At 40.5% G+C, this 11,987-nt stretch overlaps 1 protein-coding gene across 1 annotated transcript; it reads right to left on the bottom strand.

Annotated features, from left to right (window-relative positions):
- Positions 1-516: 516 nt before the first annotated feature.
- On the bottom strand, positions 517-1,210 carry LOC132556008 (zonadhesin-like). Its single transcript, XM_060220399.1, has 2 exons — positions 1,050-1,210; positions 517-851 (listed from the first exon to the last, which is right to left on the bottom strand). Exons 1-2 carry the CDS (start codon positions 1,152-1,154, stop codon positions 561-563), a joined length of 396 nt encoding a protein of 131 aa, XP_060076382.1. The 5' UTR covers positions 1,155-1,210; the 3' UTR covers positions 517-560.
- Between the last annotated feature and the right edge of the window lie 10,777 nt (positions 1,211-11,987).

Below are 11,987 nucleotides of genomic sequence, written 5' to 3'. Positions count from 1 at the left end.
AAGATTAAATTTAAATCAGATTGTTCTGAAGGAAAGGCAATTACTGCATCATCGATATCTCTAAACTTTGAACATACCTCTCTGAGTTTTGTATGAATTAAGTCACAACTCATACTTATGATCATAATCATCAGACAAACCTCCATATCTCACGTGGATCAAAATATTTTTTCCAGTGAGATCATGAATTTTTCGTCCCTAATTGTATATCACTTAGAATATCTGTATTTGTTTTACGTTTATCGGTCAGTAGTCGACGGCTATTTTGAAAGCTGTATATTGAATGACAGTGATGCTAACATAAATATTTTGATTGATTACATTCTATTACTATGATAGACTTTGTCAAACAAAGGTATTCTTGAGAATTCGAGAATTACTGCAACAAGCATACCTTCTAAGTTAATGGCCTTACTTTTTCACAGACAAAATGCAACCAAAATATCACATGCTATTTAATTTTATTCAAGTTAAACATTTCAAAAAACCAATACAAAATTCTTAAATTTCGTTCATAATCACTGATTAGTTCTTAAGTTGATTCTTAATGTCCAACCATTTTAACGGCATCTGTCCTTGACCTCCCAGGTATCCACGAAAGAGGTGATGTCACTGGTGAGTTGTCGTGATGACATCATCATGTCGTTATGACGTTCATTGTCGTAAGTTCCCAGTAAACCACCAGTCTTTCCGTAGTACCAACCACTCAGTCCAATCTCGTACTTATCATTGGGCAAGTTATGATGAATAGCGAAGCCACGCCCACTCACTGTGACGTCATCACCCTCATTGATGACGGATATATCTTGGGCGTGGTATGGCATTTCAACAATGGCTCCGTCAACTCTCAACTGTAAAGCGAATTCGTGTATCATAGTATTATCAACCGAAAGTCATATTTATTCCACAGACTTGATACGAAAGAAACGGTTTCACTTAATGATAACTTTTTGTATTGGTTATCAGACGTAATCTAACAGAACGATTCCAATACTACGATGAACGTTAACAAAGATAGTTGTTGATAGTGTTCTCTCAGACATACTCACTTTGTTCTTTGGCAGGAGCTGGACAGTGTGTTGAGTGGTGCTGATGATCATCCTTCTTTTCTGTTTGCCCATATAGTCGAGAATGACAGAGAAGTTACCATCCATATAGTCACCAGCAAGTACGTAGCTGCATCGACCATTGAACTGGTATATCTTCCCGTCAAAGGTTGTGAAAATGTTGCCATCTACAGTTGCATGAGCTAAAAAGAAATTACAACAATTGCTGTAAAATAAGATGAACAAGCAAATAAGAAAGAAAACACTGCAAATTCAAAAAAACATTTCAGCTTTTAGAGTGGTTCGAGCCAACACGATGAAAATGGCTGTAATATCCGATGACAAATCTTTATTACCGTCGAAAGGTGGAATCCAGGTGCTGACATCAGAGGATGGCACATAATCAGAGATGGATCCCCATTCACTGGTGTCTGGAATGTACGACCGAATTGTGTTGAGGCGTTGGATGACGTTGATGCCGGGAAGAGACTTCAGAGATTTCATGGGAACAATCAGGTAGGTGTCAGTTTGAACTTCTCCATGAACAGGGTCGAACACTGTTATCTTGGTTTTCTCAAGATCAGTGATAACGGACTTCAGTGATTCGATTTCTTCCTCAATTATTTCCACGATGTGATCGTAAACGCTTTTAATGGTGGCTTTGGCATTCTCCTCAACCTCCCAGTATTTGTAGGCAGCAGCGACCTATTATGTAATAGCCAATACGGTGAGTAATGAGGTGAAATATATATTTTATTTGCTTTGATATAAGTATTTGACATCTTTCTTAAAGTTCAATGATTCGTTGACTGACGATGACAAATAGTCGCTGTCATTTTTTCTATTCCACCATGGGGATAAGCTAGACGTTGTTTCATGTACATTTGTAGGCTTCTTATACATTGTAATACTGTTCAATGCATTTATCTGTGTATATTCCAGCAGATTTGTTTTCAAGTTTATTTGATGATGTAGCATTGCTATATCAATTCAGTGAGATATTTATATATAATTAAGACCGGATAAACGAAGCCAACAAATGTCTGTAAAAATCTTACCTGAGACTGGACATAATTTATTTCCGGTCTGTCCAGCAGTCCATTAAGGGCAGAGTTGATGTTTTCTCTGGTGTTATAAATAGATGACGTGTATCGCTGAGCCATGTTATTGATAGAAGGTAATTGGTTGGTAAGCTTGGCGAGATACTCATTGTATTTGGCTTTAGCCAGACGCACAGTGTCTGTGTTCAGAGGCTGGGCAATAGCATCTTCAAAAAAGAACAATATATTGTTTATAATACTGTAACGGACAGATGTATAATGCCGATGATATAACAAACATTTACAGGTTATACACAAACACTTAATTTGAACGTACTGGTCAATTGGTCGTGATAGGTTTTGAATGTGAGTAGGGCTGTTCTAGAAAGCTCTCCAAGTTTCTCGTCCATTACATTCATCATAACAGCATAGTTCTTCCTTGATTCTCGCCCCATCATCTAAATAAAAAAAAATCATAAAAAATGGACCAAATTTGTATAGTCAAATATCACAACATACAGTCATTTTTATAGTTCGGGGCATACAGGTCTACTATGAAAGTTTCAATCTATAAAAGGACATAGGATTTCCATGTCTTAAATCTACGTAGATTATATAACATGGATCAGGTAACAATTTAAAAAACTGATCGACTTCAGTCTAATAAGAAATGGACAGATGTATTAAATTAACAAAACCCTAGTTCATTGATGTAAGACCTTTCGAGTAACTTCCGAAACGAGATCATTCTTTGTGAAAAGCTTATTACATCATTTGCAGAACTTGAAGTACCTGTAACAATTCACTTCCGTCAACAATGTATACATCTATAGCGTCCTTCATCGGGTATGACACCCGTGTAGAGGCGGCAGTTTCCATCCAACTGGCCAGTGATTCCAGTTCTACCACAGCGGTCCTGATATATTGCCTTTGGAACAAAAATACGAGTCTGGTCAACAAATTGCATCAGACATTTTCTCTATACAAATTAAGTATGGACTTTAAATGTGAAAGAACCGATATCATTACCTCCAATAAACAAAGCAACTGTACATACAACTGTTTTATCCTTCCTATTAAGTTACCGGATTTTGTAAATATCGGGCGAATTACTTACGAAGATTCCTGAATACGCCTGTCCAACTCAGCACAGTCAATAAGTCCGACCAGAGATGCCATATCTTGCTGGATACCTCTAACGTTGGTTGCAGCGAATTGCACAAACGGCTGTAATTCTCTCAGGAAGGCTGACCTGATAATGTTGTACTTGGAGTTTACCTCGTTGTTCATCCCCGACGATATTTCATTGTAGAGCTCCAAAAGGTCTCTGCTGTTACGAGCCATTCTTCGGAGTCCATATGCCTATACAATATGAAATATGATGGAATATAATGACACGTGCATAAGTAATATTTCTGATAATCCGAAACTGATAATAATTACAAGCATTATCACACGTCTATTAACGCAAGCGTACCTTGAGATCCTGAACAATGGTGGGACGCCAGTGCAATCTCGTGTGAAGCATTCTTGATGAGTTAAGTCGCATTGCGAACAAACTGTCAGTGATTCTTTGTGTATTTTCCTCTCGGTAGAGTTCAGCCCTGATTGCGCTGTTATTCACATACTTAGCCTCACCATGGAGAACCTTGCCTTGATAAACAATAAGAAAGATTGGTTGTGTGATGAGTGCATTTCAAACAATAACGACAGATAAGAAAGGGGATATATCATTTATTATTTGCAATAGTACACGTAATCGAAGTACCCACCAATGTCATAATTCATATGGAATCCCACGGAAAGTTTACTAGGATCAATGGTCAACTCTGCGTCCACTGGCCTTTCATCATACAGATTGTGGATAGAGAGTCGGTAAGGAACACTGGTGCTGACTTGACCCGACACCTTTACAGATTTGACTGGAGACACCATCTGCAAACAAAACGTTACATATAAACGACTACACGTACTTTTTAGAATTTAATGTTGAATATTATTATTCGAAAAACATATCAAAATCAAAATATCTACAACAAGTTACCTCGACTTTCATTAGTTTCCTCATTTTGTCAATTTCTCCCATCAGGGCGAAGTTCTTTCTGTTACGGCTGGCTGTTAGGTACTCCAACCCCATGTCGGCAGAGTATTTATTGTCCACATATCCCAAATGAGATGTCAGTTGGACGTCAATGGTACTCGCAGGATGGGTTACACCGACGATGAAGCTATAGTTCTTTCTGAAACCAGAGGAGAGATCTTCCACGCGTGAATGAAGCACAAGGTTCTTACTGGCATCACCGGAGTAGCTGAATTCAGTCTTGCCGTCAAATATGATATTTCCGCTATTCATCGTTACTTCGGAGTCGAGCTTGACGTTCTGTAAATGCCAAATAAAAGGGTAACGTAACAAATTAGTTATACAATACATTTGTTATCACTGTTAAAAAGCATGCATATGTAAATTTCCACACAATATATTACACAATCTGATGATAAAAGTATGATGTGATCCGTTATATTGCAATAAGAATCAAGACCAAAACAAGTATGACATTGACTCACCTTTCCAATACTCGGGAAGCTTACGGAAAAGTCAGCTTTTGTTGATCGTCCTTTAGGAATAAAAGTGCCTCTCACTCCAACTTTTTTTGTTTCGTCTCTTCCTGCATCCCAGAAGATGGCAGCCTCAGTAGTCTTTGTACCATAGGTGTCGCTGAAGAGGCTTGTTGTTTTGAGAGTTCTTGACGGAAGTCGAATAGCCAATGTATTGCTTTGTTCTTTGTTAGTGCGTCTATTCTTAGCAGAAGTATCATAGTCAATTCCAAATTTAGTAACACCGTCAACAATGACGTTACCGCTGGAGCTGAAAGCAATGGATGATTTACTCAGAGAACCAGTAACGGCAACCGAATTTGTTGGTAGTGTGACGGTGATCGACACTTCTTTCCTTTTCGTGAAGCTATCACTTCTATCGTTAAGAGCAGCTGCCATTCGGACGTTTCTGTCCTGACGCTCTGTGTTCAAGTTGATGTCCATGTTACCTCTGATAACAGCATCGGTTATTTCCCCACTGGATGAAAAAGAGACTGGTCTTGGTGCACGCATCGTTAAGGCTGCTACGTATGCTGTATCCTTTCCGAACACAACGTCCATATCAATCTTTTTCTCACCGTTCCACTCAGCGCTGACGGTTTCGGTGTACTTCGATGACACCAAATCATGATGAACTGCTAGGGCGGCTGAACGTAAGGAAGAAAACGGCGTACTCACAGTAAGTCCAACATTACCTGTGTTGCCATTCCATGTTTCACTGTTTGCAAATGATCCATCAACTACGATGACGTCGGTTTGCGTCCATGCAACTTCAGCGTGTGACTGGTACTCATGTGTGTTCTTTTGATTACGAAGAACGAATCTCAGGGTTTCAGCGTTGTCGAAGAAAGGACTGGTAAATGTGACGAAAACTTGCATATCACTAATCGATACCAATCTAACGGACAGCTCTCCATTTATAGGAGAAGCATAGGAAGCTGCAAATTCAGCCGTACACCTGAAGTCGGGTAAATGGCCACTATGTGTGTATCTCAACTCCGTCATTTCATACCCGACAAAAGGTGTAGTGAGGTCAGCGGTTAGTGTGATGGGATCGGCTGCTAGGTCGACTGATGTCTTGAAAGCTATTTCCTTTCCAGTGCAATATTTCACGTTAACGTTGAAATTATGGCTGAGACCTTGTCTGGCATACTTAACTTTAGCTCCTACTTCCTCAAAGTCAGTGAAAGGTGTCTGAAGAGCGACATCAAAAGACATTGGACTTTTAGATGCTTTCAACGAACCGCTTACTTTATCCTTTCCGTAGGTGATATCACTGAAACATTTGAGGTCATTGGAAGACAGAGTGTGTCTGTATGTTACCTTTGTCAATTCCAAGCTCTCAAATGGTGTTGTCAATTCAAAGTTGGCATTGATTCGTCGTAGACGGTGATTGAAAAAGTCTACATTGGCAGAAATTATTTTAGCCGGCGTTAATTGTACATTTGCTCTGGTAGTGAATTGATCTAGGTCTCCGGAGTGCTGAAGGGTGACTGCGATATTTTTAAACGGCTTGAACGGCGTTTTCATCACGAACGATCCGTCAATGGAGGCCGTGGTTTTGAATGATACATTCACAACTGATGTACGACCATTAAAAGTATTCTTCAGATTTGTTCTGAAGTTGTTTATCTGTCCCTGATGATTAAATGTGGATTTTATCAAATGCCTCCGCCCTTTAAGTTCTCCGGTTAATGTAGAGGATATATCGACTAAATATTCATCAAATCTGCATGTGGTTACGTGTTGTAGACTATAATCTGCTCCTGCTGCGAATTGCATGTCATTGGAAAATGATCGCCAATTACCGTTATGGCTAACACTGGCCGTCAGTTCTGGAGTATAGTGTGTACGGAACAGGAAACTAGCATCGTATCTGTCCTCTGAGATTGTGTGTTTAAGTAAGAGTTCAACTGGTTTTGTTTCATCGTAAGTAACTGTCAAGTCAACCTGACTATCAGTCCATGCTCCAACTGCATTCAGACTTAGACCCATATCTTCGAAATGTTCGAAAGGTGTTTGAATGTTCATTGACCCAGTGATAGAGTTGTCGGTCATGGCAAAGTTAAGAGCTTTTTTGATGCTACTTCCTCCTACATTAGCGGCAATGTTGGATGTAAATGCGGATTCTGACATATCTATCCCGAGTGAGGCGGTGTTTGATTCAAAGTCCGTGAAAGGAGTATTCAGTGACATCGTTATTACCAAGGAATCTCCTGTCTGTAAAGTCGCATCAACTTGGATCGTCTTCTGGTTACTGTATACGACTTGTGCATGGATCCGGTGGCTATCAACCGAGCTAACATGTTGAATTGCAGCAGATGTCATCTCAAAACCACTGAAAGGTGTTTTTAGAACAACATTAGCGTCAATGGAAGGATTGTAGCCAACGGAAAGGTCATATTCTCCCTTTTGTCCCGCAAATTCAACTGAGGATCGGCTGTTGACACTTCTGTCATTCTTGCTAAAAGCAAAAGTGATTTTAGACAATTCGTAACCATTGAATGGTGTTTTAACCGTAAGTGAAGATGTTATACCTTCACGGGTGGTCATTGTGGCAGCAACAGAAATCTTTTTCCCATAATCAATGGAAGCAGAACTTTGCATGTTTCCTCTTTGGAATACATGAGAAACGGTCAATCCCATTTGTTCATATCCGGTAAAGGGCGTCTTCATTTCAACAATAGCTTTCAATCGGTTACCAAAACTGATGCTTACATCAAATTCCATTTTGTCACTGCTAGGACTGGTGGCTTCAGCATGGAAAGCAAAGTTTGGCCTTCTTATATTCATTGTGTATGCTGCAGAAAATGTTTCGAATCCAGTAATAGGGGTGTTAATAATGATGTGACCTTCTCTCAAAGACATGGAAATATCTGCACTAAATTTTTCACCTGGTTTGTAAGAAAGTTCTAACTTAGTTGACGTAGTATCACTAGAGGTGCTAGTTGTAAACGAGGTAGAAAAGAGTCTGTATCCTTGGATTGGAGTTTTGACAGTCAAATGTCCAGCCATTGCTGCGAGGGAGACGTCGATCTCATATTTCTCTCCGTGTTTGCAAGATACTTCTAATCCTCCTGAAAGGCTTCTGTCGGTGATTTCCTGTCGGTAGGCCGTCGAGAGTTCTTCGAATCCAGTGAAAGGTGTTCTTAGGACAATGCGTCCCTCTCTAAGTGACAAGGAAATATCACTTTCTATTTGCTTACCAGGCTGGTAATGGATTTCAACGTGGTTGATAATTGTTCGATCCGTCATCTGGTTGGTGAAAGCTGCGGACATTTCTTCATAACCGTTGAACGGAGTTCTGATAGTCATTTGACCGTTTTCTGGTGAAAGCGAAATGTCTGTTTCAACTTTTCTTCCTGGTAAATAGATGACCTCTGCATGTGTGGTAATGCTTCTATCAGTCATCTGGTTAGTGAAAGCAGCAGACATTTCTTCGTAGCTGTTGAACGGAGTTCTAATAACTATTTGACTATTTTCCGGCGAAAGAGAAATATCTACTTCTAGTTTCTTCCCGGGTAAGTATGTGAGTTCCGCATGTGTAGTGATGCTTCGGTCTGTCGCCTGGTGTGTAAATGCAGCAGACATGTCTTCGTAGCCGCTGAAAGGTGTTGTGATCGCCAGTTTTCCGTTTTCTGGTGAAAGAGAAATATCGAATTGAAGTTTACTTCCTGGTGAGTACATAACCTCTGCATGTGTAGCTATACTTCGATCAGTCATCTGGTTTGTGAAAGCGGCGGACATTTCTTCATAACCGTTGAACGGAGTTCTGATAGTCATTTGACCGTTTTCTGGTGAAAGCGAAATGTCTGTTTCAACTTTTCTTCCTGGTAAATAGATGACCTCTGCATGTGTGGTAATGCTTCTATCAGTCATCTGGTTAGTGAAAGCGGCGGACATTTCTTCGAAGCCACTGAATGGAGTTCTAATCGTTATTTGACCATTTTCAGGAGAAAATGACACGTCTGCTTCAAGTTTCCTTCCTGGTAAGTACGTGACCTCAACATGTGTAGCAATGCTTCGATCTGTCATTTGGTTTGTCAAAGCCGCTGACATTTCTTCATAACCATTGAATGGTGTCGTAACAGAAATTCGACCATTTGCTTGGGAAAAAGACATCGCGTTGATTTTTTGCCCCGGCAGATATGTAATTTCGAATGAAAAGTCCATGTTCTGCTTAGTCTTTTGGTGTGTAAACGCCGCCGACATTTCTTCATATCCATTGAATGGCGTTTGAAGAGCAATACGCCCATCTTCAGAGGAAAGGGTAATATCAAGTATCAGTTTTCGACCGGGAAGGTAGGAAAGTTCAGACTGGTGAGAGAAACGCTCACTTCCTATTTGATTTGTGAATGCTGCAGACATCACTTCGTATCCTTCAATAGGTGTTTTAATCGTAAGCTGTCCTGAAGTCTTGGAAAGATCAACGGAAACCTGATACGTTTCATCAATCTTCGGTGAGATGTTTACTTGTCCAGTAAAGCTTGTATTTGTAAACTGATGTGTAAAGTCGGCGCTTACTTCCTCATATCCGACAAATGGTGTTTTTAGTGTAAAACGAGCAGACACAGGGGAAAACGCAAATGCAGTCTCAATCTTCCTTCCCATGGAGTATGTTACTTCAGATGTGCCCGATATTTCTTCTCCGTTGATGGCGTTTGCAAAAGCTGCTGAAAACTTTTCATATCCTGCAAATGGAGTTATCAATACAAATCGACCGTTTCTCTTTGAAAATGACATATCAACGGCAAACTTCTGCTGTTTGTTGTATGATGCATCTACATGGGAGACAAAACTCTCGGCTGTCCCACGGTGAGTGAAACTGATTGACATCTCTTCATATCCAGAAAAGGGTGTCTTTATGAGCACCTTTCCGTTCGAGGAGGATAAGGCAAGAACAAGTTCAATTTTCTGTCCTTGATATGAAGCTTCGACATGACCAGATACACTGTCTGGTGTCAACTGATTGTTGAATGCTGCAGTGATATCCTCATATCCTGGGAATGGCGTTCTAAGTACGAACCTTCCTTCATTAGGAGATGCGTTTAAGTCGATTTCCAGTCTTTGGTCCTGATTGTACACTGCTTCTAGGTGAGCTTCGTAGGAATTTGATCGTAGGTTCTGACTGAACATTCCAGTTGTCTCCTCGTACCCAACGAATGGCGTTTTGATAGTGACTCGTCCGTTAGACAAATCTCCTAGAGATCCTGCTACATCCAATTCCAGCTTCTTGTTGGGTTCGAAGGATAATTCAAGGTGACTAGAGAGATTATCTGTTGAGTAATCATGTCTAAAAGCAGTAGCAATTGTTTCATAACCAGCGAAAGGGGTGTTTATCGTAACACTGCCTTCAACTATATTGAGAGAGGTGAATGTGATGTCCCCTGACAGCCTCTTGGAAGGCGCATATTGGAATTCGACATGAGACGTGAATTGTTGCATTGTTCCGGAGTGGGTAAGTGTACCTCGAATGTTTCTGATGTTACGGAATGGTGTTGATATACGGAAAGACCCATCAATATTATTTCGCCATCTTAGATTGACTTCGGCGGAACTTTGCTGTTCTCCGTAGCTCACCTGAACAGATGATTCAAGGACGTGCCTGCCTTTTTTGTGCGAAAATGTTACGCTGAAATCATCAAAGTTTGCTATTGGCGTCCTGATGCGTAGAGAACCTTGCTTTTTGAAACCGTTTTTGAATGTAATGTCAATCTGTGATGTTTGACCGTTGATGGAAAATTCAGCATGCGACGTCGTGGTTTGCATGGAAACTTCGTGTCTGAATGCTCCATTTAATGCCTCCATACCTGCAATGACACTTCGCAAAGCGAAGGAACCCTGTATCACTGGCGTTGTAGTGTATGTAATCTTGGTGTAAAATTTCTCATTTTCGTTGTAATACATCTCACATGTTGCCTCTTCTGCACTTTTCAGGAATGAAGCGCGGAAATTAGATGTGAATGGAGACGTGAAGACGATAGAAGCTTCTTGTGTGACACTATTTTTGAATACAGCATTCATTTCGATTTTCTGGTTCATGTAGTAAACGGCTGTAACACTTGACCGGAAGCCATTCATTCCTCCAACGTGACTCATTTTGAACAACATGTTATTGAAGCCTTCTACTGGTGTTTTTAGGGTAATGGTTCCATCGATAGATGATGTCAGATCCCATGTCCCATCAAATTCGATTTGTTTAACACGTCCATACTTCAACTCGGCGTGAGATTGCATATTCATGATCGTTCCGCCTTTGGTGAAAACCATGACTATGTCTTTTGTGAATGGAGTTCTGATTGTTGTTCTTGCGTCAATTCCATTGAGGGAACTACAGGAGATATCTGCTACCATTCGTTGATTATTACGAGATATCTCAAGATATGACGTGAATTCTTCTAGAGAACCTTGATGTCTTGCAGTGATTCCTATGGTACGAACTTGTTCCCATGGTGTATTAATGGTCGCGGTTAAAGTCGTGCGGGCATTAGTTTCGAAGGAAATGTCAGATTGGAACTGCCTCATACCACTATATGTCAATTCAGCGTGTGTCACGAAAGCAGACAGAGGTCCGGTATGACTAAATTCGCCAATGATATCGTTGTACCAAGGTGACTTCATTATTAATCTGCCACTCAGACCATTCATCAAGTTCATGTTAGCTTGACACTCTATCTTTTCTTCATTGAGCTCCATTTCGATATTTCCTGTCATCATCTCCTGTGTATATGTGTGACTGATGGCAGTTTTCATGTGTCGGTAGTCATTAAATGGTGTTGTGATATCAACCGACACTCCCTTCTTTTCTTCAGAATCTACAGCGATAACAGCTGCTATTTCCTGTCCCTTGTAATTACCTCCGATTTGATACTGGCCGTTCAGCAAAGTTCCAGTGTGCGAAGCGGTCGCACGTAGATCTTCCAGTGGATAGAATGGACTTCTGATACTGAGGCTTCCAGAAATGTCACGTCGTGTGTCGAGGGAGGCTTCGACGATAATATGTGACTCCGCGTATGCTGCATCGACTTGTGAGTTGAAATTTAGCAAGTCCCCGGAATGAGAGAAAGTAACAGTGGCAGGTGCGGTCCATCTTGATTTTACTGTTGCTGTTCCTGTTATTGATGGTTCTAAGTTAAAGTTCATTTGTCCTGAAACGATTTCTGTCGTACCATAAACCAATTTCGCCTCAGATGTCAATCCACGAGTGTTTCCAGAATGTGACATTGTTGCCTTGATGGTCTTAACATACGGACTTTTGATAACAAGATTGCCTACGATGTTATTAATGGCTGAGACTGTCAGATCA

The sequence above is a fragment of the Ylistrum balloti genome, unplaced genomic scaffold, assembly GCF_031769215.1.
Source record: "Ylistrum balloti isolate Yb309-2 unplaced genomic scaffold, AGI_CSIRO_Ybal_v1 Utg370540, whole genome shotgun sequence".
In the NCBI taxonomy this organism is placed as follows: Eukaryota; Metazoa; Mollusca; class Bivalvia; order Pectinida; family Pectinidae; genus Ylistrum; species Ylistrum balloti.
The sequence above is the reverse complement of the archived record's forward strand: the minus strand, read 5'-3'. Positions and strand labels throughout refer to the sequence as shown.

What these genes read in the sequence shown, in the direction of transcription:
- LOC132556008 (XM_060220399.1), bottom strand. Translation starts at nt 1,154, where the DNA reads ATGGATGGTAACTTCTCTGTCATTCTCGACTATATGGGCAAACAGAAA. An exon ending in AGCTCCTGCCAAAGAACAAA is followed by an intron (nt 852 to 1,049) that starts GTGAGTATGTCT and finishes TTCGCTTTACAG; the next exon opens with TTGAGAGTTGACGGAGCCAT.